Source organism: Nelumbo nucifera, chromosome 3, assembly GCF_055504915.1.
Source record: "Nelumbo nucifera cultivar China Antique chromosome 3, China Antique-T2T, whole genome shotgun sequence".
In the NCBI taxonomy this organism is placed as follows: domain Eukaryota; kingdom Viridiplantae; phylum Streptophyta; class Magnoliopsida; order Proteales; family Nelumbonaceae; genus Nelumbo; species Nelumbo nucifera.
The window spans coordinates 30,522,085-30,549,227 of record NC_142651.1 but is presented as its reverse complement, the minus strand read 5'-3'; the positions used below and the strand labels follow the sequence as shown (position 1 = coordinate 30,549,227).

Genomic DNA, 27,143 nt, shown 5'->3' with positions numbered 1-27,143 from the left:
ATGAGAATAGACTAAAGAGCACATTGTGTAATACACGAGAAAGCCGGCCCAAGTTCCATATATGTATTTAACTCACTAATACAAGTCAAAAGCATAGGTGGTGTTTGGTTTCATGCTTTAGAAAAAGTGTGGTATAGCTCAAGAGCCATACCAGTATTTTTGAAAATGCATGAGCATGCATGGCAATCCATTTTTAAACCACAAAATGCAAATGAAGCTGTTCTATTCATTATTCATTTTTTGAACCATGGAATGTGAGCATTGATTATGTGATTTATGTGTACATGCACTCATTGCTGTTTATTTAATCCTACCACTCCTATGGTTATCATCAAATAAAAATTAACATTATGTTGTACTTACATCAGCAATTCATGTTTTCTAGTTGAGAAATCTATAAGAAGTTGGAAAATCAAACAAGAAAGCTTGATGCTACTGAATTGTGCGTGGATTTAGACAATACAGAACATCACGACCATTGTATTTTTGCCCAAATCAACATCTGATTCAAAGTCCTTATCGGTGGTGGTGGCACCAATGGTCAAGATCCATGGAGCTGTCTATGTTCATAATAGTTGCTGAGTAGAACACTGTTAGTCACTTATAGAGAACAAGTGATCAAGAAATGCTTACGGATGGTAATGAGGCAGGTTCGGGGACATGGTTTTTGAATCGTTGTTGATTCAGACAATCAGATCGTTTGGCCTGAGAATTATTTAGGCAACTGGTTTCGTTTTACCCCAAACCCAGTCATTGGTTAAAAATTATTGAATCGATTAATGAACCATTGACTCGAGCAGTCGAATCATCGACCTATTCGATCCATTCAACGGTTTTGACTGTTTTTAAATTTTAATTTATTTTGTCAAAATGGATTGTTCATTGAGACTAGACAATTGAACCATCAACCCAAAAATCGGTGGCAATAATAATTCGGATTCTAAGTCATTTTTTAAAACATTGCTCTAAAAGAATTTTTATAGGTCCTATTTGTCTCTCTAAACCTAGTTACTATAGGTTGTACATCATCATGCTTGGAGTGCCTAGAAAGAGAGAATACCAATAACATTGCCTAGAGAGAGAGTACCAATAACATCCAGGTGACACCTAGGGTAGAGAAAGGTGGAAGAAGCCCCTTAGTTTTCTCCAAATAATGATAGTAACTCTATAAAAAAGAAAAAACAAAAGAAAGTCTTCCCCAAATTATGATTAAATAAATCTTTGTGAAGAAACCTTCTCCAAAATATGTTTGAGTTCGAGTGTTCCTATTCCCATTCCTCCTACCTGACGATTTATCAACATATCCATTTTTCAATGTAATTGATAAATACACATTCCATTTTTTCCGTCAACAACAACAGGGTACATCTCTACTAGGAAAAGACCAACAAGCCACTGCTAGTTGCCATACAGACAAAACAAGTCAAAACACACACGGCCAGGGGTGTTTCCGTCTTTCAATGCACGTGACCTTTCTGCAATGATTAGGTGTGTGCCCCTTTCTCAACAACCGGATGTGCCCAAATCACTCCCTTTTTATAAAAACGTGGAAACCAGACGTTACACTCAACAGGGAGATTTTCGTCATTTTATATGATCCTCAAATGTCAACGGTCCCGGTACCCTAATCACCAAATCCACGTCACGTTTTCGTTTTGGCGACTGAGTCTGTGACGTCAAAACTAACGGAATCTCCACGAACCCAACTGAAAAATTGACTACCTCCGTTAGCCATTCCGTCACTCTGTAAGTTCAAGTGTTGAACTACTGTGACATTTGTTCAGACCTTCTTTAATGGCGTCCTACCCCCTTTTGAGTGGCCTTTTCATGGATTCTCAGATCTTTCAACGCTCATCCCTTTCACTCTCTTTATCCTTTCTGCCTTTCTAACACCACTCGTTTTGCTTTCTCTCTTTTCGGTTCGCAGAAACCCTAGCTTTCTTGCTTCTTCCTCGTCAATGGTGGACGTGAAGCCGTCATGTTCGAGTCTTCTAAGGCTCAGCTTGCGTGATCGCCGCTGAGAAAGCTTGATTGAGTGTTTACGGGCGCGACAATGGCGATTGAGTCAGAGGGGGAGAAGAGGTGGGAGGAGGTGCTGCGGAGAATGCTTCCTGCGGGAGCTCCATTACCGGATGAAGAGCATCTCGATTACTCGATCGCGGTCGAGTACCACGGCCCTCCGGTACCCTTCGAGGTCCCCAAAGTTGAGCCTTTGGACATCGACTCGCTTTCGATTCGGAGCTCTTCTCTGGTTTCTGTGTCAGAGTATGCTCCAGTTGCTAAGGTGGTTGCGCCGATTATTCCGGTAGCTCCAAAGGCTTCGAGGTTTAATAGAATTCTTATTGGAGGGGGCAGTGGGGAATCGAGGAGATCTCCTCAGGTGGAGAGCCCGAGGTCGTCTGTTACGAGGACGCGAACTGAATCTCAGGGAGATGAGCCAAGAGAATCAGACTTTGGGGATGAAGGAGCGGACGAAGCGTCGAGTCTTGGGGGGTCGTCGTCTGTTCGAGAGGCGAATTCACCGACAAGGTCTCCTCTCGTTGGTTCGCCAAAGGCCACAGGTGCGGGGCGGCGAGTGGCGTTCAATACTGCAGACGATTGGGGAGATGAGGAGGAGGAGGAGGAATTGCCTTCTACTAGGTCTAGTGTTGTTGACCAGGCAGGGGCCCCGGCTGTGGTTCAGCGGAAGAAAAATGTCTGTAGCAGGTGTGGGAAGGGGAACAGGTTGAAGGAGAGGGAGACTTGTCTGGTATGTGATGCGAGGTATTGCAGCAATTGTGTTCTGAAAGCGATGGGCTCGATGCCGGAAGGCCGGAAGTGTGTAAGCTGCATTGGGAAGCCGATAAATGAGTCGAAGCGATCGAGTTTGGGGAAATCTTCGAGGATGTTGAGTAGACTGTGTAGTCCTTTAGAGGTTAGACAGATAATGAAAGCAGAGAAAGAATGCTCTGCGAATCAGCTTCGACCTGAGCAGCTTATTGTGAATGGGAGGCCTCTTAGACAAGAAGAACTGGCTGATATTTTGGGTTGTGCTTATCCTCCTCAGAAGCTGAAACCTGGGAGGTACTGGTATGACAAAGATTCTGGACTTTGGGGAAAGGTGAAATTAATTTATAATTTTACAATATGAAACTGTTTGTTCCTTTTTTTGTCGTCTAAATTTAGTTCATGAAACTTATATTTAAAGATTGGATCGCAGGAGGGAGAGAAGCCTGATAGGATCATAAGTTCAAAATTGAACGTCGGAGGAAAGCTACAGCCAGATGCAAGCAATGGAAATACACAAGTATTCATCAATGGGCGTGAAATCACAAAGATAGAACTCAGGATGCTGAAGGTAAAGTTTTAATGCAGAAACAGAAACATGTCCAAAGGCCAAAAACATACATACCTCAAGCAGAAGCAAAACTTTGTTTTGGCTTCTAGGGCTGCTAGTTGTTCTCCCACTTGAAATTGCAAGTAGTAAGTTGGTCTATTCCTGTAATGATGCCATGCTTGGAATCTGTACAAGATGTGTGCGAATGCAATATGCTCTTCAAGATGTACAAAAAGATTATCATGTTTGAGGCCATTGCTTGGTGCAAATGGTGAAACCTTGGGCTGACAATTGTGAGAACATGACTTTGAGTCTCGCAGCAGCCACATTATGCTCAGCTCAACTCAACTAAGCCTTGTACCAGGTATATGAGGCTGGCTAGATGAATCCTGTACCTCCAATTTCAGGATCTATGTCCATAAAAGTTTGGTATAAGTTTTAGTGCTGGGTGCCAACCTGATACAAATTTCCTATTTTTGGGGCTTAGTTCAATCCACCTCTCCCAAGTAGATTGTTGGCTTTGAACCCTCACCAGGCCAGTCAAGAGAGAATTCTCTACTGGCCCAATAAGATTTTGCCAACTCAGTCGGTTAGAATAGGTGCTTTTAGTAGATTAAAACTTAACTGGATAGAACGCTACCATGGCTATTAATTTTGGCACTGCAGAAATCTTTTCGTTCTATGCCATCCAACATACGTTGAAAGGTGGAGTTATGTAGGTTCTCTGCCCTGCTAAATCCATGAAAATTAATGTGACCAAAATCAATAGTTTAATGTCTTGCTGATTGCTGTAAAAATTCTTTTGTTTGAGAAAGGCAACTAATTCATTGAAAAGAGAGGATGATTAATGATTTTTGCAAAAAGAGTGACTACATCCCCATCCTTGACAAAATGACTAAGGAAAATAGCCGTCACCATACAAAAGGGCCCTTCCTAGCTAAACTATCAGCCTCAACACTTAGATCTCTGGGAATCCATTGCAAAAAAGTGATGAAGGAACTTAAGATAACTTTAATCTCATTAACTGCACCAATCCCCATGGTCTTAAAGCTATTAGCCGACCTAATAGCATTCGTTGAGTCACCCCTCATGGTTAATGCATGAGGTTGACTAAGCTTACCAGTCCTAGAATGAATAAGTAAGACCATCAACTTCGGCCGCGGCAATATCAGCATATGGCCCATGGACATGCAAAATGGGAGAAGCATTAGTATCTGGAAAAACTCAACATCCATGATAGGATGTCTAAGTTGCAGGTTCCAGGACAAACCACCTTCACCTGAGAGAGGAAATCAGATATGATGACATTCTTACAGGAACAGAGCTGAAGAATTTGTGGGAACGATAAATTCATATGAGGATTACCTCATCATATATCAGTCCAAAATTTGATTTTTGTTCATTCCCTACCCCAAGCCTAGCCAAACAAATAAATAGAGGGCAGGATTTAAGAATACCTTTTCAAGGACATTAGATTGAAAACTGATGCAGAGGGAGGTTGTTGCCCCACCTGTTTGAGCTCATCCCATATTTGCTATGAATAATGGAAGTCCAAACACTTCATTACCTTGAGGTATCTCAACTGCTACCTTCTAAGAAGAGCCATGTTTCTTTGAGAACACACTCCAATTCTAATCCCCTCTACATCTTTCATTTGCAGATTGTCTCAATTCACCATATATCCCTTTCTTTGCCCCTCCATCCCATAAGAGGATTCTTTGAATCTGCTTGCTGCAATGCTGCTTGGACCACAAAGCCTGTATACTGCTTATATATATATATATATTCCTTTTAATGAATTTTATTTTACTAGGAAAAAAAGTTATTTGTCCTAGCCTGATCAAAACTGGTTGAAGACATGCCAGAGGTGTTAAAATGAAACAGAACTCTGTTTTTTTCTTCTTTGTCTAGTATTGATTTATTAAAAGTTCCTCGGAAGGAAAAATGCAGTTGTCTGCTGCAAGTTGATGTACTTGTTGAACTTAATAGGTACTTTATTGGTTAATCAGGAAACATTCTACTAATTGAGGAAGTGTCATATAATATTAAATTTTAATAGCTATTACTGGTTAATTAGGAAACATTCTACTAAGTGGAATTGGGGTGGGGGAGTGTATGCGGTAGGACTGAGAGGGCAAGAATCTAATATAGATACATGGGAGATGTATAGATACTTGAGGCACATAGTGGAGGTGTATAGATGCTTGGGGTGAGGTGCTAAGAAAATGCCTGGAGGTGCACAGTGGAGGTGTGCTCGAGGCGTACACCTCCAATATAGAGGCATCTGAGGCCTGCACTTCTGTTGCACTTTATATAGGTGGCATACACCTCATATGCTCTTATCTTTCAAGCTGTTTTTCTTAATAATAAAAATGATATAGATAGGAGTGGAGGAACCATTTTATCCTTGTTCCCCATTATATATTAACACAATACATAGGATGAAAACCCTCCAAATTTATTTATTGTATTATTTTAGTAAAATGTATAAACAGAAGTGGGTTAGTGGGGGCACCATAACTTGTTTATATTAATGTTGTGGGACTTATGCGAATTATTAATTTGAAATTTTGATTTGTTTTTTGCTATTTTGCAAGTGATATATTGATGGCTGATGATACTTATATGACATTTAATGTGTTGATATTTTAATTCCATATTTAAAAGTGATGTTTTTATTGTTAGCAAATATAAATTTGGAAATTTCTAATTTCTCATAAAATTTCCTATTTTTTTTCTGGAATATTTACTGTATTTTTAAATTTTTATCTTATCTTATTTTAATTTATTATTATTATTATTATTATTATTATATCATAAGCTGCCGAGCAATGTTAATAAAAAAGAAAACTGGACTTTTCCTTAGTCTTTATAACATGAATGCATCTATAATATTTGATGAGATAATGAGAGTATTATAGATGTGATTGTAGGTGGAGATGGTGTTTCTTTGTTATTGAAAATGGTAACTTCATTAAATAAGGGATTTCAAAGTACAACTGTCAATCCCTGGTGAAGGGTGTTGACCCCAAAAACATTTTTATGATTACAGCACTGCCCAAAACAAATTATCCCTGACAGTCCCTTGTTTTGCTAAGGTATCAGCTAGCCTGTTAGCTGACCTTCTTGTCCACTTGAAGCATACCCCAGTCTCCCTTGTTATACAAAGGATTTCCCTCACCATCTGTCTATGTTTCCAGACCTCCAAGCTACCTGACTGCATCCACCCAATTAGCAACTTAGAGTCCCCTTCTATCTCAATTTGGTGTAAACCCAACTGTTTAGCAAATCTTACACCCTGAAGTAGAGCCATTACTTCAGCTCTCAATGAGCCTCCCACTCCTATTGGTCCCAAAAACATAGCAATTACTCTACCTTCTCCATCTCTGAAAACGCCCCCTATGCCAGATGGACCCAGATTGCCTATAGAACTTCCATCAAAGTTCAACGTTACCCTTTGTTGTGTTGGTGGGGACCAGAGTTCCTGTACATTATCTCGTCCTTTGATGAGATAATGTATTTCCTATTTAGTTTAAGAGGTATGTTACAAGAATTTTTTTTTAGGTTAGAAAATTAGGGGGTGCCATCATGGTTGAGGAAGTTGTACAAAGAAATACATTTATTTTTTCTTACCATATAATAATCAAGCATAATATGATAGTAATTACTTGACTAATATTCTGGATAAACATTATTGTACCTCAATAACCACATGTATGCCCATTCAAGTGCTAGGATCATATTGCATTACTATTACTTTTCTGACATTTAATCAAATTTGATTCTTTAATAATGACTAAGCTGGATTTTTATTTATTTATTTTTTACAATGGTCATCAGAACTCTGATCTGGTACATTTTATTCAAAAACTATTTTAGCCTCTTAGTAGAAATGTCACTTCAAAATCTCTCTCTCTCTCTCTCTCTCTCTCTCTCTCTCTCTTTCTCTCTTGTAATTTTTTCAAAAGTTACAGAAGAATTTTGCCATTTGTAATATATAAACAAGTGCATATAGAGATGCACTAGTTAAGGCACGCGGGAGGCTCCATAATCTTTCTATTTTTTGAAAATTTACACACTAAATCATAGTTATCCACCACAATATATGAAAAAGGGTTGGGGTTTTAAAATCTGAGGAGACAAGAGATGGGAAAACATTGTAAGTAATAGCATCTATTATGCTATTTACTTTGAGGGTGAAAAGGAGACAATTTTGAGGAGAATCAGCTGTTGAACTAATAAATAAGATGGTATTTAATGTACCATTTACTTGAGGGCAAAAATGTGGAGAATCAACAATAATACCATAGTTGTCAAGGACTATAAAAGGAAAAAAAAACATAGTTCAGAAGGCGGTAAGGTGAAGCTAGGTGATAGTGAAAGTGCGTAGTCATCTGCCTAGGTAATGGATTTTGATTAATAAGGGTTTTTACATAGCATATGAGCATCTATATTGAAAAAGAATTAATATTTGATAAATAACATCAACTTCCATGCCAAAACATAGAAAACTTTCTTAAGTTTATCTAGGGAAGAATGGCATTTCAAATCTATTGATTCAAATATTAAAAATAAGGGTTCAACTATGATATGGAAAAGATATGATATCTGAAAAACTTCTGACCAATCAACTGGAGTCATAAACGTGGTAGCCAATCAGGTGTTATTTATCAAAATTCATGGGTGGATTTTGATTGGTCAAAACTCTTCCCATACCATATCTTTTCTGCATCTTAGATTTTCCCTAAAAATAATATTGCAATGAGACATTTAATAGATAATGGAGCAATTGTAGACCAAAACTATTAGCAAATTAACCAATTAAACAACTCAGTGATCCAAACATGCAGCTTATGGCAAGTTAGGATTTTGGAAGCAGAGATGACAAACCTGATTGGATGTAAGATTGTGATTCTCTTAGTTTCTTATCTCAATGCCTCAACCTTCTTTCCACATGGTGATTTTAAGCTCAATATCCCCTTCTTATTGGCAAAAAAGGTAAAAGGAGTTCTTAGAGATGCTATACCTTAAAAGGTTAAGTTCTAAACTGACAAGATGGAAAATAATGAAAAAGTGAAAGACCAATAACAAAGTGGAAGGGAAAGAGCTGCTGCTTGCTTCACAAGGAAAACACAACAAAAAAGTGGAAAAACTAAGGGAATGAGGGGAGGACCTGTTTTCAACAGTTGGGGGAGCAGGAGGAGAAAGAAACACGTTATTAATATACATATTATGATAATGTGTATCACAATCACAAGTTCAGAAATCAGGACAAAGATACCACTTTTTGTATTAGGTAATTAGATATACCAAGGGTCCTGTTGAGATTATTGGGTAGATTTGGATTCTCATTTTGTTTAGAGTTCTGGCACTTTGTTTTTTCATGTATCTCATCTTCATTTTCATACATTAATACAATATAATTACTGTTATGGATCAAAAAGAAATGAAAATGATAGATTACAGAGTTGCAAAACAAAGTGATGAAGCTTCTCTTTCATTTTTTTTTAAAATCTCCTTTTTACTGTAAAGACCTTGTCCTTTCTCAATGCTGTAAGTGGATGAAAGTCTCCTCGGTTGCATCCGTTTTGCACAATTATGGAAAATGAAAAGAAATTTATTGTAGTTTTACCCTAGAAAAAGTATGGTGGATTCTTGCATCAGAATGTTCACCTATAAGTAGCAAGGGGCAAATAGGGAAGTGTTGTTTTGGGCTCAGCTGTAATGTTTGTTTTTTCTTTCTAGTTTCCTTGTAATCTGTTGGGAGAAGCTGCACAGCTGTAATGCTTGTTTTTTCTTTCTAGTTTTCTTGTAATCTGTTGGGAGAGGCTGCATCTCGCGCCTCTCCAAGGGCTGTTGTATGAGTTTAAAGTTCTCTATTAAGTTCTGAAGTAATAAAATTTTCTTTATTCATAAAAAATGTTCACCTATAAGTATACATGAATTCCTGAAATTCTGTTAGTGTACAATCCACCTATCAAAAGAAAAAAAAACAATCCACCAAAGGCCATGATAGGCCCCAATTAACCTTACGTATGCCAGGAAGAGGAAAGGTCAACAATCAGCTAAGCGGGGGAAATAATTGAACAATTAATCACATGAGGGCAATTATAGCTTGAGGGAATAAGGAGAGTCTTGGGGCATTTATAGCTATGTCAGTTATGAAAAAAGAAGAGTTTTTGGGCATTTATAACTAGGCCAGCTGGGCATTTATAGAGGGAGTCAGTTATGCTATCAGAAGAGTATAAGAAGGGGCTTTGGGGGATAGGGGGTGGTATGTTTTTCTTCGAGTAAAGAATATTGTGAGTGTTGGGAGAGCCGGCGGTCTCTCGAAGAACCGACCAACTGTTAATGTTTTCTGCTGAATGAATACTAGTCTCTTTTGTTGATGTTCGAGTGTGTGTGAACGCTGCTGTAAGTCTGAACTGCGTGTCAAATTTCTGGGTCATATCAGGCCATTACCTAATGTAGGTCCCAGCTATATGGGATCTTGGGAGGGGTAGACTGGGTATGGTCCTAACCTTTATGTATTTTTCACACAACATGGCTGCCCACAGACTAATACTAGTGTTCTCATGATCCTATACCTTTGCCATCCTCACTCATATTCATATATCACATTTAAGTCTTCATTTTCTTCTGAGTGTATTGTCTCTTTGGGACTTTGGGTTTGATATACAGTTTCAATGTCTGGTCCCTCCTATATGTTAAATCTCCTGAGTGAAGCAGCCTGTGTTTGTATTCATTTATTAAATGTGCTTTGTTGTTTGCTCCAGGTGAGATCTTTTATTCTGTCTTCGTGCCACTGATTTGGTCCCATTTTCCATTTGCAAATTTGATGCATGATATCATTGACTTTAATTTCAGTTGGCCAATGTGCAATGCCCCCGGGATACTCATTTTTGGGTGTATGATGATGGATCTTATGAGGAAGAAGGTCAGAATAACATAAAGGGCAATATATGGGGAAAGGTATAATACTATCCATTCGTATAAATAACATTGATTGGGTTCAATCTCGAAACATTAAATGTAACATTTGCAGTATGACCTTTGCTAGACAGGCATCAACTCGATTCATTTGTTCATTATTCTCATTGCCCGTGCCACCTGGAAATGCTCCTGGACAAAGAGAAGATGCAACTACTTTCTCAAGTAGGTCTGTGCCTGAATATTTGGAACAGAGAAGAGTCCAGAAGCTTTTGTTACTTGGTTTGGAAGGTTCTGGAACAAGCACTATCTTCAAGCAGGTTTTCTTATCCTCTTTCAATTATACTTCAATTTTCTGCTATTTTACAGGAAATCATATATTATTTTCAATATATTTCATGAGTATTCTCTCTTTCTTTTTACTTTTTTTGGGCAGACCTAATGGCGGCGATTATGAGTATGTAAGTGTAGAGCTTAATGTTTTCTTTGTTGATAGAGAAAAGAAATGGGCTAAAAAAAGACCCAGTCCTAAGACCATGGGTCGCAGCCCATATTTGCAGTCCACATGCAAGACAGCCCATGCACTGGGTCCATTCCAGCTGTATTGGCCAGTTCAAGTGGGGCCCATGGAGATTCTCTCAATTAAAGATTTGATTTGATATCATATCAATCAAAGATTTGGTAGAGATTGAGAAAATATTTTAGATTTACTTCTTTCCTTATTTAGTTACATTCGATTAGGAAGATAATTATATTGTAAATTTCAAAAAGATTGAATGCTCATCTATATATATATTATTGTAAAAACTGTTTTTTTTTTTTGATAAATAACATCAATTCCATTAAAATAATGAATAGATACAAGAAGATCCCCTTAGAGGCGTGAGAAGCAGCCTCTCCAAACAGCAAATACACAAACTACAACAGAGAATTGTAAAAACTGTTTGAGATGATGAATGAATGAATTTTGAATTTCCTGCAAGTTTTACTCCAAAACCAAATTTTATTTCATGAAATCAACTATTCTAATTGCAATTACAATGACTCCATTTATGGATGTAATATAATAACTTGATGTCCATTTAGAGACTCCAATTTGGACTGCACTGAGTTGTTTTACAACTTCTAACTATTTCAAAATTAAGACAAACCCAGAGGTAGACACTCAAAAGACTCTAACTCTGAAACAGCTCTAATAACTAATTACTAATCCTACTATCTAGTAACCATAGTAGGATTAGTAAGGCACATTAATATTACTAAAAATAGTAAAGTGTGATTTCACTATGTACTTATGTAGTAACTATGAGAATTATTATAAATGGTAAGTCTGAAAGTAACCATAAATAATAACTTTGGTTTTTTACTAATAAAGTATTTTCTAGAAGACTTAAAACCTTATTCCTAAGACACATACAAGTACAAAATAAATTTAAGAACTCAAAAAATGCTGATAGTCCTGTCTTCCGAGAATTCTGAAATTAGTGTAAGGAACTAGTAAACTTGGAATAAAAAAAACTGATTTATTTCTGCATGGATTCTTTCCTTTCTTATGTATCTTCATCAGTGGACTACCCTTGTATTTGGCTGAAGAGGTATGGATATAAACCTGGCCACCTGGGAAGTATATACAATTGTATCTGTAAGAGCAGAAGCATTTGATCTTCCTGTGATACTTATGCTGTTCCAACTATTTTGACTTTGGATTCAATCAATAACTATTTATTTGCATCAGTCATCATTGTTGTTAAGGTGTCAAAAATTCCAAATGCACTGTATTTATAATTTAGAATTTGGAGAACATTAACTTTTGAATCTTTAATAGAATTTTATAGACTACTCATAAGTCATATCCACTGAACATAGTCTCTGTTCCTTTTGTTTATTAGTTTTGATTTCTAATACATCACAGGTTTATCTCAGAAGCCTCATTTTAATTTACAGAGAATCTTTTTTTGTCTATTATTGGGAATTACTCCTGGATGTGATTTGTTGCTTTTTCATGGAGCAGGCCAAGTTCTTACATGGAAGCTTTACTCCAGAAGAGCGGCAGAATATCAAGCTTATGATACAAAGCAACATGTACAGATATCTTAGCATATTGCTTGAGGGCCGGGAGCGTTTTGAAGAGGAGGTTTTGATGAGAAAAAAGGATACTGCATTAGATGCTGAAGATTCTGACCCAGGTTTCAATAGAATATTCTTTCTTTTTGTTTTTCCCTTCTGGTGTTTGCATTTTCTATTTTATTGACTAATTCAGTGCAATCCCTTGGTCGAGCTGAAATATCTATACCACTGGTGCTAATTCTTTTCAGTCTTCCATTGTGATGTTGCATGGGTCACTCCAATGTAGGTTGGTAATCTCAAGTTGACCTGCACTGGACCTGTGGGAACCAATGACTGATTTTTTTTTCCATCTCTTATGAATCCAATGAGTTTATGATTTTGTCCTGAGTTGACCTGTTTAAATGCCAAATTATTGTACATGCAGTTGCTTCCATAAGTCCCAAGGAAACAAAAAAAAAGGAAAGGGAACAAACTGCAAATATTTTTCATTCAACAAAAAGATGCATATTGCATAAGAATGGAACCAGCACTATACTGAAACTTACAAACAGGTTTATTATACACAGAGAACATTGGGAGAGAAATGACCTCAAGCTTGCTTATCAAAAAAGAACAAAAAGACCCGAAACTTAGAGAAGAGGAAATACCAGTTCATCATTTTACCTTGATATCCTACATTTATTAGTTTCACAGCTCCATACAAAATTCTGGGAGTAATGGAATCCATCTAGAAGGCCTACTAAAACAATAAACTTCATCATATGTTTTAAACCATCCAATAGAATGTTTGTATCATCATCATCATCCATCACCTAAGCCTTATCCCAACCATATAGGGTTGGCTACATGAATCCTGTTTTGTCATTTTGTTAAATTAAGTGCTTAATTCATTTCTTACTACTTCAACCCATGTCCTGTTTGGTCTGCCTGCCCCTAGCCCTTCTAGCCCCCTCAACTTGCAGCAGATCTTTCTTCTTAGGGGTGCTGTAGATGGTCTTCTATGCACATTGCCAAATTGGAAATGCTCCTAGGTTCCTTTGAATGATTTTGTTTCTGCCCTATCCTTTCTAGTTTTTAAATTCATCCATCTGAGCATACAAATTTCTGCCACACATCCAAAAGAATGTTTGTATCATGCTTTGAAATATTTGATTTATACTGTTGCCAATAGTATTATTCATTTTAAATCAATAAAAAGCAAGATTTTACGTACCAAAAGAGAAAGCAAGCCTCAAATCCTAGGACCATTTGAGCCATCTCACATGCAACCAACAACAATCTGGGAATCATCTCCATCTTTATTGCTCGCAGCTAAGGATTCATTAGTCTGAGATGCTGGAACAGAGCCATGATATTCTCAAGTAGAGTTTCCAACTCCAATTGAAGCATAACAATAGAATTATCTCACCCCCTTGACTTGTCTAAACTCTAGTCACTCCTTAAAGTCTCAGGTTTCTAGTAAATCTGTCAGAATTGAACTTAACAACTCATTTGGGTTTTTTTGGACAAATCCTGCATAACAATCTCTCTAGAAGCTATTTAAATATCGCTACTAGTAGTCATGTTAATTTATTCTTCTCTAAGTTCTTTTATCTGTGTCTTAATTGTTTTGTATTTTTTTTTATTGGAAACAATTACTTTCATTGATAAGTTAGATCAAGGAATACAAATGTTAACCACCCATGACAAGAGTGTTTTTTTTTTTTGATAAATACCCACAACAAGAGTGTTGCCCCCAGAGTTTAATCTCAAGGATTTTTTTTTGAAAGGTAAAAAGAGAAATTTTATTGAAAAAGATAAAAACTGATTACAAGCACACAGAGGTGTTAAGATAACACCCAACCCAACTACAAAAGACAGACAACAAAAACGACGAAGGCAGTAATCGCCAAGGGACCACCTAAGACATCTCCCCACCACAATATCTGCTAAACATCTTCAAACACTTGTTCTTATTCATCATCTTCCTCATTCCACTATACAACTCTATGAACAAATGTCAAACCTTGAAGTGAACTTTGAGAAAAGTTGTATAGTAGGAGTTAATTTGGGGGAGGTGGAGATATTTGAGTGTGTAGACATTTTGGAGTGTGTAGTATCTAATTGGCCCTTAAACTTACCTTGGTTTGCCATTGGGAGATAACCCTCAGAAAGGAGAGTTTTGGGATATGGTTGTGGAGAGGTTTGAGAAATTCAAGTGGCTAGTGCGAGAGATGGAAGTTAAGATACTTTGGGTTAAAAGATCGGCTAATTTCCTAGCTGATGGTTTAGCTAAACAAGGGGCAGAAAGGGATTCACTTTTTTGGGCTAAGTTGTAACTATAGTGTGTTTTCTTTCTTTCTTTCTTTCTTTCTTTTTTCTTTTCTTGAGGTTCTTTGTTGCTCTTGGAAGATAAGCGTGTTTGTCTTCCTATTGTAAATCTTCTTTTGATGAGTTAATGAAAGTGTTATTGATAAAAAAAAAAGGTTTGAGAAGAGGCTTGCCACATGGAAGAAAATTATCTGTCTTTGGGAGGGAGAATCACCCTAGTTAGGTTTACATTGGCTAACCTTCTGGTTTATTTTTTGTCAGTCTTTAAGGTCCCAGCTGGGGCGGCTAGTAGGTTGGAAAAACTAATGAGAGACTTCCTTTGGGAGTCGGGGGAGGAGAAGAAGGACCATAGGGTTAGGTGGGAGGTGGTGTGTTGAAGCAAGAAGGAAGGAGGTTTGGGTATTGGGAACATAAGGAATAGGAACTTGGCACTACCAGGAAAATGGTTGTGGAGATTCTCATTGGAGAAAGAAAAGCTTTGGGTTAAGATAGTGGGTAGTATTCATGGAATTGGAGACAATGGATGGGACTCTGGGATTTTGACAAGGACTACAAGAGCATATCCCTGAAAAGCTATTCAAGCTATTTTGCATTTGTTCTCTCCCTGGATCAGGTATGACTTGCACTTAGGAAATCTCATTAAATTTTGGGAACATGTTTGGGTTGGAAATTCTCCTTTAAAAGACCAATTTCTGGCTCTTTTTTGCTATTACTACCTTTAAAAATGAACCGGTTTCTACCTTCCTTATACCTTCCAACTCAACTTCTAGGTTTGGTTGGAACTTGGGTTTGAGAAGAGACATAAGGGGACTCAGAGTTAGATTGTACCTTATTGTTACTATCCATCCTTGATGGGGTTTTCTTGGATCCAACAAAGGCAGACAGTAGAATCTAGACACACACTCCCTTGGGTTCCTTCACCTGTGCCTCATTCTTTAAAGCCCTATTACAACCATCTTCTGTTGGACTGTCCTTTCTTGTTAAAGAGGTGTGGTGTCAACCTATACCTCCGAAGGTTGGGAGTTTCTGTTGGAAAGCCTTTCTGGAAAGAGATTTGCTTCAAAATGAAAAACCCAATAGCTGTTTGTCTCCTCACTGGTTTGTCCTCTGGATACCATTTACTAATTTCCTATCAGTTTGGTAAATTCATTTGGGAATGGTTTACTTCTATGTTTGGGTGCAGATGGACACCCCCATTAGATGTGCAAAGCTTATTCACTTCCACTCCTAACTGGTCAAGAAAAAGGGGTAAGACTATGTGGCGATGTGTTAGGGCTGTAGTTTGTTGGACTATTTTGGAAGAGAGAAACTCACGAATCTTTTCAGAAAAGGAGAGAAGTTTGGACTTGTTTGTTTGTAGATTTTTCTGTAGACAAGTTGCTAAGAAAGTGGAAGGAAATTGCAGAATCAGTTTCAGCTAAGAAGGCTTCAAGTTCTTGTTGGACCCCTCCATCGCAGGGTTTTACTAAACTGAACTTTGATGGCAGCAGTATGGGCAATCCATGGCCCTCCGGAATAGGGGGAGTTATAAGAGATGAAAAGGGGAATCTGCTAGCCATGTATTCTGGTCCAATTGGGGTGGGAGATTCTTTGAGGGCTGAGATACTAGTGGCTCTTGAAGGGGTACAAAGGGCTAAATACATGAATATCAAGAAATTGATCATAGAAGGAGATTCTGAAATTGTGGTGAACTGGCTAAAAGAGGACAACTCTAGGCTTTGGAAGTACAGCAATGAAAAAAGAAGATTTAAGTGGCTGACTAAGGAACTCGAAATTCAATGTACATGGGTAAAGAGAAGGGCAAATTCATTGGAAGATGGTCTAGCCAGGCAAGGGGTGAACAGAAACTCTATGTTTTGGGCTGTGTTGTAATTGCTTTTTAATTTGGGTGTACCTTGGTTGTTTCTGGGAGTTAAAGATTGTTTAGCTCCCTTGCTTTGTAACTTTTTATTCCATTAATAAAATTCATTGTTATCAATTAAAAAGGTGTTATAAGGGATGAAACAGGGAATTTATTAGCCATGTACTCTGGGCCGATTGGGGTGGGTGACTCTTTGAGGGCTGAGATTTTAGCAGCTATTGAAGGGATTCAAAGGGTCAAGGAAATGAATATCAGAAAGGTGGTTATAGAAGGTGATTCTGAAATGGTGGTGAAATGGCTAAAAGAGGACAGTGCTATGATGTGGAAATACAGCAATGAAAAGAGGAAGTATAGGTGGTTAACCAAGAACATGGAAATTCAATGTACATGGATAAAGAGAAGCACAAATGCATTGGCTGAGGGTCTAGCTAGGCAAGGAGTAAATAGAGATACATTATTCTGGGCTGTTTTGTAATCACTGCATGGTCAAAAAGTCACTTGGGTAGCTGGAGTTAAGACTTTTTAGCTCCATCCCTTTGTAAACCTGATTTTTATCATTAATAAAATTTCACTGTTACTGATAAAAAAAAATTGTTATCAATTAAAAAAAAATCATCTTCCTCATTGCACGCCTTTCCCTGCTACAACTAGAATCAGTTATCTCAAAGATTACAACACAGCACAAAAAAGATTACCCCTAAGGGTCCCCTGCTTTTCCAAGGTATCAGCTAAACCATTGGCTGACCTCCTGGTCCATTTAAAGAGTGCCCCAACTTTCCTTGTCAAGCAAGAAATTTCCCTCATTTGCTGTCTTTAAGTCCAAATGCCAAACTTTTTGCTTGCAGCCATCCTATTATTAACTTGGAGTTTCCTTCCACCTCAAGATTGTGGAGTCCATAAACCTTGAAGCAAGGCCATAATCTCAGCTCTTAGTGAGTCACCCACACCTATTGGACCAGAATATATTGCGATCAACCTACCCTCCTTCGGTTCTTCCACCTCAAGATTATGGAGTCAAGCAAGAACCCTTAAGAAACTGTTCTGAAGCAATTTTTATCCTTGTCCACATGATTACATGGGATTTAAACCATACTACTCAATATTTCCAACTATAGGGGTTTAAACCAATGTTACCTAGACACAGCAAGGACATTACTAGACAAGGTGTTTACACTAAAAATTAGGTATCCAACATGAAATGTAATCCTTGAACAGGTATCTGGGTATTATAGGTTTAAATGGTACATGATTGTCTAATGTTTGAAGTTGATTTTGTTTTACAATTTCATATTATAAATACATTTGATTTTCTTTTGCACTTCAACACCCTGCCTCCCTTGTGTAGATCTTTGTGAAGAAGTTAAAGCTGTTGGTACTTCAATTTATAATGTAGAGGGTGGAAGGCATAGATTAATGTAGTGATGATATTTGAATGAATTCAGGAGAATGTGGAGCCAATGAAAGTAAGCAATGCATCTATTCAATTAACCAAAGATTGAAGCATTTCTCTAACTGGCTACTAGAAATTATGGCTATGGGAGATTTGGATGCTTTCTTTCCTGCTGCAACCCGTGAGTATGCCCCTGTTGTAGATGAAATTTGGAAGGATCCTGCTCTTCAAGAAACATACAAGAGAAGAGATGAATTGCATTTTCTTCCTGATGTTGCCAATTATTTCTTAGATCGGGTATGTCTAAAGATATTCTTGCATACATCTTTTAGAATAGTCATGGAAATTGTTTATGTTATTTCTCTCATGCTTATGTTTTATAAGTTGGTGTTTGATTGAGGCATTTTAGGGGCCATTGCTTGGTGCAATGGTAAAATCTCAGGCTGATAAGCGTGTGGATGTGGGTTTGAGTCAGAGAGTGGCCACTTTGTGCAAGAAAATGCTGAAGATTAGGTCTTATCCAGTCCATACCTCCCAAAACCCCGGATACTTGGGACCAATGCCCTTTTCTGATTGGGGCATTTTATGTTTTTTTTCCTGACTAGACATTTTACATTGTTTAGGAGATGATTTATTTCTTATGATTTTTTTTTTCATTTGTGTATTTACTTCTTATTTGATCTTTTGATGTGCAAGTGGGAGTTCCTGGTAAGTATTTTAATGGGTGTAAAAGTTTGAAATCCAGTCTGGTAGATGCAGAATTTACCAGGAAGATTTCATCACCAATATAAGGTTAACCAGAAGATTAACATCTGCTCTAGTGCACCTCCATAACTCCAACCCCTCTTCTTTGGCCACCTGACAGAGGAAGAAAAAAACAAGCTTTGTATATCCGTTATTGTTCACTTTAGTAGTAGATGTGCTAAGCAGATAGGCATAATCTGATTACTAGTTGGAAGTTGGGTAGACAAAGAATATGTGGACTGAACAGTGTTTGAGGCCAATCTTATGAGCAATACTATAATCAAATCACATTCTACATATCCTTCATTGAAAGAAATCCATGATTATTAGTACCCACTTTCCATAGTGTTTGGGGCCTATCAAAGGGATTGGGAGCCAAAATAAATGTCGGCCCAGCCGAAGAAGTTATTGGTTGGTGATCACTTTTTTTGAGAAAAATAGTCTTGAAACTGAAAAGGATTAATGAGGAGCCTGTGGTTTCATTGGAGATCAGGAAGGATACTATAGCAGTTAGAAGTTTCAGAAACCAGACAAAGCATTGAGATGTCTTGGTTTCAAATGTCTTTGCAGACTAAAAAGGGGGCCTATGGGATTGGACCAAACAAGAATATGATGAGGCCCAAGAAAGCCTCAAAGAAATAATTTGTTTGGAGCTATCAGTTTTAGTTTATTGGGGTTGTGGTTGTCTTTGTTGTTTTTGTTCTAACTGGATTGGGTTCTTGGTTTCTTTTTTTTTTTTTAGTTTGTTCGGGTTGAAAGTGTGATTGGTTGACATTGTCTTTGAGATTTATTGGTTTGGGTTAATAGTTGGGTTCTGGTTGTTGATGCAATGTTTTTGTAGGAGAGTTGGGTTTTTAGGATGCTGTGTCTTCTTGTTTTGTTAGGTTTTGTTTTGGTCTGGAGGCTTCAGTGGGAGTTGAAGTTGTTTCTTTCTCTTAGGTGACTTCTGGTCAGTCTCCTTGTAATTTCTCTTTTTTTTTTTCTTTTAATAAAATTTTATTTTATTACCAAAATAAAGTTCTTGTAGTGAAAGTGGTACGGTGTCTAATTTGTGATGATGTCAACTGATCCTTGTCTTTACCCAATGATCAGATCTAAAAGTGACCAAATCAATCAGGCCATCCTTAGTTCCAGATCTACAGAGAAGATTCTAGCATTTCTGCCTTCCCAAATAGACCTATAGTGCAACTGCTCTAACACTTCACATAATCTTTCCCCTCTTGGTTGGAGAGAAGAAGGATACATATGTATCCCCGATTGAAAAGAAATTGATGGTACATTTCATTTCGTATATATCCCTGCCATAGATCATATATGAAGGTAAACAAATGTATACACGCGTTGCGTTGTATTACATTCTGATACAGGATACTGATTCAATGACATATCCATTAGATCTAGGAATGAATCGGCGGAATCTTCTTTAAGTCCAAATTTTTCTCTTTTGTGAGTGCAGAAATGTACTATCCTTTTGTATCCATATCCAAATCCAATTGAAAAATTAGGTTGATTATTGATTAATTTGATAGAAAAAGTTATACATGAATAAATTCAAATTATTGTGTATACCAGATTAAAATAAAATAACTGGCAGTATTATTATTACTGATCGGTAAAATTCAAATCTATAGAAAAGAAAGGGGGCGAAAAATTCTTTTTATGGTAAAAAAAAACCCGTGCTCGATAACAAAGGTCTAAACAGATGATCCACCCCTAGTTATAGTGGTTTCTCTAACTTGTGACCAAACAAAGAGAAGAAATGCTCCCTTATCTGAAATGAATTTGTAGAAATCCCTATCTTACAGTTTGCTGATGACACAATGCTCTTTTGTAATGCTTCTAAAGAGCAACTAGAGTTTTTGATGGCAACTTTGTGGTGGTTTGAGGCAGTCTCAGGGTTGCATCTGAATATCCATAAAAGTGAATTGCTGACAGTGGGAGAGGTTCCAGATTTACAAGAGTGGGCAGACTACTGGGGTTTCAAGGTAGGTAAGTTGCCAATCAAATATTTGGGATTGCCTTTAGGGGCTAAATGCAATGCAAAATCTATTTGGGAACCTATAGTAGAGAGGGTGGAAAAGAAACTGGTTGCATGGAAGTCCAAGTATTTTATCAAATGGGGGTAAGCTCACTTTAATTTAAAAAGTGCTGTCCTCACTTCCAGTCTATTTACTATCCATGTACCCAATTCCAGCTGGGATGGCAGTCTTCATTGAAAAGAAAATGAGGGAGTTTCTATGGAAAGGCTGGAATGACAAGAAGAAGATTCACTTAGTAAGCAGTTTCAAAAAAAAAAAAATCTTAGTAAGCTGGGGTAGGGTTTGGAAGCACAAGAAAAACAGAGGTTTGGGCATCAGAAAACTGAGAGATCTTAATATTGCCCTTCTTGGCAAATGGTTTTGGAGATTTGGGCAGCAAGAGAATAGCCTGTGGAGGAGAGTAATTAAAGCAAAGTATGGTCTAAGAAGTGGGGGATGGGAGCCAGGTGAGGCGAGTCAGCCATATGGTTGCTCGGTATGGGAAGGGATAGAGAAAATTGCAGATCTGAGGGCTATCATACATATTAGGGCGGTACAGTGGCTGAAATATTTGGAACTATTCACAGATTACACTGTGGATGACATGTTGAGGAAGTGGGGTGAAATAGCAAATTGCACACAGACCAAGGCAGTAATGAATGTGGCTTGGACTCCCCCACCTAGTGGATTCTTGAAATTAAACTTTGATGGATGCAGTAGGGGAAATCCGGGGCAATCGGGGATTGGAGGTGTTTTTAGGGACAAAAATGGGGTCATCTCTGCCATGTTCCCAGGCCCAATTGGAGTGGGTGACTCCCTTAGAGCTGAGATCTTTGCAGTTATGGAAGGAGTCTGGAAAGCTGAGGAGTTGAACATCAAGAAACTCATAATTGAAGGGGATTCAGAGGTGGTGATAGGGTGGCTGACTAAAGATCAAAATGGTTTATGGAAGTACAACAATGAGAGGAGGAAATTCATGTGGCTGGTGCGGGAGATGGAAGTTAAGACATGTTGGGTTAAAAGATCGGCTAATTCCCTAGCTGACGGTTTAGCTAAACAAGGGGCAGAAAGGGATTCACTGTTTTGGGCTAAGCTGTAACTTTAGTGTCGTCTTTTTTTCTTCTTTTTTTCCTTTTATGAGGCTCTTTGTGGCTCTTGGAAGATAAGTGTGTTTGTCTTCCTCCTGTAAATTTTCTACTGATGATTTAATGAAAGTGTTATTGATCAAAAAAACAAAAAAAAGAGAAAAGCTATTGTCATTTCAACAAGGAAATAAGATTTGAAGTGAGAAAAGGAACCAAGGTCAAATTTTGGAAGGATTGCTGGTGTCGAGGTAGTTTTTTGAAAGATGATTTCCCAGAGCTGTTTGCAGTAGCAGCGGATAAGGAAGCAAAGGTGGCAGACTATCTGCAATTTTCCAGTGGAAGTTGTGTTTGGAACCCCCTTTTCAGAAGAGCTTTAAATGACTCAGAAATTGAACCATTTGCTCGTTTGCTGCAAAAGCTTTATAATTCTAATATTGATCCTAACAGAGATGACAGAAGAGTGTGGCTGGGTGGGAAGGATAAGCAGTTCTCTGTCAAATCCTTTTATAACAAGCTGACCAGGGAAGAAGATCAGGAGTTTCCTATGAGACTAATTTGGTGCAAATATAAAGGATAAGCAGTTCTCTGTCAAATCCTTTTATAACAAGCTGACCAGGGAAGAAGATCAGGAGTTTCCTATGAGACTAATCTGGTGCAAATATATTCCCTCAAAAATTACTATTTTCGTTTGGTCAGTTTATTCAAATAAGATCCTGACTAAGGATCTTCTTGTGAAGAGAGGTTTGGGAGTTGATTCTTCACTTTGTGTCCTTTGTAATAGAGTGGAGGAGACATTTGATCACCTGTTATTACATTGTAAATTCTCTTATAGCATTTGGGTAAAAGTATACAGTTTGTCTGCTCACAAGGGTTGCTGTCTGGCATCAGTGGAGAGTTTTTTGAAAGAGTGGCATTTACAAGGTCTGAACATAAGAGGAAAGGTTATTTGGCAAATGATCTGTGGAGTTGTATGGTGGTCTTTATGGCAGGAGAGAACCTCCAGAATTTTTCAGAACAAAGGCAGTCAAGAGGAGGATGTTTGGCAAAAAAAATTGTGGGCAAACTGCTTTCTTGGTGGTCAGCTCAGTTTAAACTTGAAACAGTTCAGAGTTTGGTTCCTTTTTATTTTGTAAATCTAATGCTGATGGGTTAGTGGCTTAGTTTTTGTATGACTCTCCCTGTTATAGCCTCTAGTTGTACAGGGTTTTTCTTTAATGGAATTCATACTTTACCTCTTCTCAAAAAAAAAAAAAGTAGGAGATTACCAAGTGGAAAGTGCTTTTATCAGAAATACAGTTTGGGAAGATGATATACTACTAGAAGTAAGGTGCTTTAATGAGGCAATAGAAAACACCTTTATGTCAATAGCCTAAACTCTTTGTCCAAGGAGTCAAAGAAAGCTCCACCCAGCTTATCAAAAAAGAATATATAAAATAAAATAAATAAATAAAGCTCCATCCAAAAGATTTGTAAGGTCAATAGCCTCAACAGCTTCCTTACATTTTAGTCCTCTCCTAAAGCCAATGTTCCAAGAGACTCCTGTTGTGTAGAAGCAAATGAAAGAAGAAATAGAACTATCTAAGGAATTTAAATTGCAAATTAACCTTTCCCCACCAAAAATCTTCCCAGAATCTAAATCTAGCCCCTGTAGAAGACTCAGTGCACACAAGAGAGAAAGGCTGATAGAGCTAATAGCTTTCCAAGGAGAGGATCATTGCATCAGGCTGAAGATTTTTATGTTGGCTGCAAACCTGACAAGTGACAACCTCCTCTATCCGGCCTAAGGACTGCCAGTGTCAAAGTTCCCAGCAGTTTTTTATCAATCAATAAAAATCATAGCAGTTTGATGTTTAATTGTATTTTCAAAAGCATTGCATTAAATAGGAACAGAAAATGATCTCTCATTTCAAATAGGACCAATTCAAACTGGTTTGACTGTTAAAGCTTTTCTTAAATGGTAACATAGACATGGGAATGTGACAGAGTAGATAATAATTTTACAACCCAATAAATCTATCCTTTGGGATGGATGGGCTTTGTGAAAGTCTGCATAGGGTCTGGGTGTTCATATTTTCCCCATCTTTTTTTGGTAATCATATTTGCTCTTATGCCCATAAGAAGTTGATACCTATCACAAAATGATCTATATTTCTGGAAATGTTTTTTAATTTTGGTCTGATTTTCTATATGTCTTAATAAAGCCAACATGTTAATGCATGCTCACACATGCAGCAATTGATGTAATGCTTACATGGTCTTTTTCAAAAAACAACTTTTCCCTTGTTCTTTTGGGAGTAAGGCTTTTTAGTTATCATGATTATAAATGCTCTCTCATGTTGATTATCTGTTTCGATTGAAGCCAATATATTTGCTCTACAGGCCATTGAGATATCAAGCAATGAGTATGAGCCTTCAGAGAAAGACATTTTATATGCTGAAGGAGTCACCCAGAGCAATGGTGTAGCCTTCCTTGAATTTACATTGGATGGTCATAGTCCTATGTCAGAGATATACCATGAAAACTTCGAATGTCCTCCTCCACAGACCAGGTAAACCTCTCTCTCTCTCTCCCCCCCCGAAAAACTGATAACCAATCAACCGGTATCATTGTCATAAAATTGTTAACCAATCAGCTGGCATTCATCAAAATTCATGGGGGTTACATATATTGTTCATTTGTTTTGTTTTTGATTTGCCCAACTGCCACAGGTACCAACTAATTCGTGCAAGTTCAAAGGGACTATATGATGGCTGCAAATGGCTGGAGATGTTTGAAGATGTGAGAGCTGTAGTCTTCTGTGTTGCCCTAAGTGACTATGATCAGTTGTGGTCCCATGGCATGGGTCCAATGTACAATAGAATGATAGCAAGTAGAGACCTGTTCGAGAGTGTGGTGAGACACCCTTGCTTTATGGATACCCCCTTTATTCTCCTTCTCAACAAGTATGATGCATTTGAGGAGAAAATCAACCGGGTTTCTTTAACAGTTTGTGAGTGGTTTGGAGACTTCAGCCCAGTGAAGCCCCATCATAACAACCACTCCTTGGCTCATCAGGCATATTTCTATGTGGCAATGAAGTTTAAGGATCTATATGCCTCCATCACCAACCGGAAGTTGTTTGTGTGGCAAACCAGAGCCCGTGAGCATAGCACAGTAGATGAAGCATTCAAATACATTAGAGAGGTTCTTAAGTGGGAAGATGAGAAGGATGATAACTATGGGATTGGTGGTGAAGATTCATTTTACAGTACAGACATTAGCTCCTCACCATATATTAGGCAGGAGTGACGGAGTGAGTTTCATTCTTTTGTTGCGGTAGTGGGCCTAGTTTTCATGCTTACTGCTGTTTTGAGTAAGAAGACATCAATTATCTGAATTGGAGAAATCTCAGAGCCCATCTAGCATTATCTATTCGGATACAATTGATAAAGTCTGAAGCAGGAAACTGATTTGGCTGAAGTGTAACTTGTAAGGATGCTTTTCAGGATGGGGCCGCATTGGCTGGGATTGGCTGTGTATGTGCTCGTGGTCTCAGAGAAAGCCTATGTGAGCCAAGTTTGTTGGTGAGATATTATGTTGCTCTGTATATTCTAAGGTTTATATTCTTTGACTTGAAGCTTGTTTTCTCAAATAAAATTATATTTACTTATGTAGTGAGAGTGCGGCTCTCATTTAAAGGGATACAGTGCTTTACTATGCTTATTTTCCTTCTTTCATCCTATCAAACTTTGAATGGGCATTTTAGTAATTTTACCTACAAGGCAATGAAAAGTGCTGGAATCTCTACCCCCATAGTAAACGATATCAGTTGTAATGAATTATTAAATGAAATTATGATGAAACTTATTCTCCTATCAAATTTATTTCAGTAAAGATATTATTATCCATTGTGACAAGCATGGATTTAGAATTAAATCAAATGAACATAAACAACACTCGTTAATGGTGAACTTGAAGAGATCATTCAAAGTTTTGCTTGTTTTGGTTCAACAACCTCCTGTAGATGGAAATGAAACCAAATTGTGTATACCATTATTGTTACCCAATTAAAGTTGGCCATGCTGTTGCAAGAGCTTTTCTTGTGTATTTTGGCCAAAATCAGCTAGCTCTCGCAGAGTAGCACCACAAATTTTAAAATTGATAACAAATAAGGTGAAATGCAATCTAATACTCTAGATTATATATGTAATAATATGGAATTTTATTTCTTAGTGCTTTTCTTCCATTGTATGAGACCATCTATAAATTATTTTTGCTTACCAAGGACAAATCTTTAACATTTCCAATGTTGTTTGGGCTTTACTTTCGTTATTACAAACTCAGAAATATTCTACACTGAAAATTTCAGTGTCGAGCATGTTGATAGTTTGAACCTTGTTCACACTATTTCCACGGTCTCATTTCTTAGCTTCTCTATTTCTTGGCCCAAACCCTGGGAAGATTCATGAAGAATTGCCATAGTTTCCAATTTATCCTTCATTTCTGCCAGCCCTTCCTTCAGTTTTGAGTGAGAGTTGACAATTTGGCGTTAGCTCCAGTCTGACTAATCAATCCGAGTTGGAACTTGGAAGTTTGCTCGTTCATTGGAGATAGACAACTATGAACTATCAACCCAAACGAGAACCTACATTTGCTCGTACACTGATTTGTTAGTGTAAAAGAAATCATAAACCAATGACATTGAACTAACAGTTTTGGATTGGAACCAAAAAAAGCAACATTTCGGGTTTTCATCCCATAATTTATTTATAATTTCATGCTTTCATCTGTCGATTAAAATATTTTGTGAGTACAGTAAAAATTATCCCTGATGAGATCACAAGTCTTGGCGTGTGCGTGTGTGTGAGAGAGAGAATAGTGGTAGTACACTGGTACCTACAACTTAACCTACTACCTGCCAAACCAGTAGTTTGGGTGAAGCATCCTAGATGTGATAATTAGTTTCAAGATAGCTATGGAACCTTATCACTAACTGCTTAGAATCTTCACATATTTGTTATGGGGTTATATCAGATAAGGTCAACTTTTAGGCACTAATATCAATAAAAGTAATATATTTAATAAAATTTTAAAAATAAATTAACTTTTCTAAAAATAATATCAAAAGGGGCAAAGTTATTGTTCACCATCTTCTTCTTGTAGATTATTCATCAGAACCGCCCGTCGCCGCCACTGCCGCCGGCACGTCTCCGATAGCCGCCTCCGACTGTTGTCTCCGACGATCGAGAAAGCGTCGCTAATAGTCAGACATTGGCAAGTGGTGGAGTTCGAAATCCATGAGTGTCGCAAAAAAGCAGTCCTTGTCTTGGCCATCATCGTTGTCGGTTGTCGACAGATAAGTATTAGTTGTTATGGGGGGATCTGGGCTGCAGGTGTCGACATCCCCTTCGCCGCAGTATAAGCTAGAAACAGAGTGGTTGT

At 37.7% G+C, this 27,143-nt stretch overlaps 1 protein-coding gene across 1 annotated transcript; it reads left to right on the top strand.

Annotated features, from left to right (window-relative positions):
• The first annotated feature begins 1,782 nt into the window (after positions 1-1,782).
• Positions 1,783-25,581, top strand: LOC104585756 (extra-large guanine nucleotide-binding protein 3-like). Its single transcript, XM_088900936.1, has 8 exons — positions 1,783-3,100; positions 3,200-3,337; positions 10,184-10,288; positions 10,381-10,566; positions 12,258-12,432; positions 17,927-18,171; positions 24,101-24,270; positions 24,431-25,581. The coding sequence occupies exons 1-8, from the start codon at positions 2,054-2,056 to the stop codon at positions 25,008-25,010; spliced, it is 2,646 nt and encodes an 881-aa protein (XP_088757062.1). The 5' UTR covers positions 1,783-2,053; the 3' UTR covers positions 25,011-25,581.
• Positions 25,582-27,143: the final 1,562 nt, after the last annotated feature.

Bases quoted from the DNA above. Each gene is read 5' to 3' on its own strand.
- LOC104585756 (XM_088900936.1), top strand. From the start codon at position 2,054: ATGGCGATTGAGTCAGAGGGGGAGAAGAGGTGGGAGGAGGTGCTGCGG. The intron at 10,289-10,380 runs GTATAATACTAT...TTTGCTAGACAG, and splicing joins AGGGCAATATATGGGGAAAG to GCATCAACTCGATTCATTTG. The intron at 12,433-17,926 runs GTTTCAATAGAA...GAATGAATTCAG, and splicing joins TGCTGAAGATTCTGACCCAG to GAGAATGTGGAGCCAATGAA.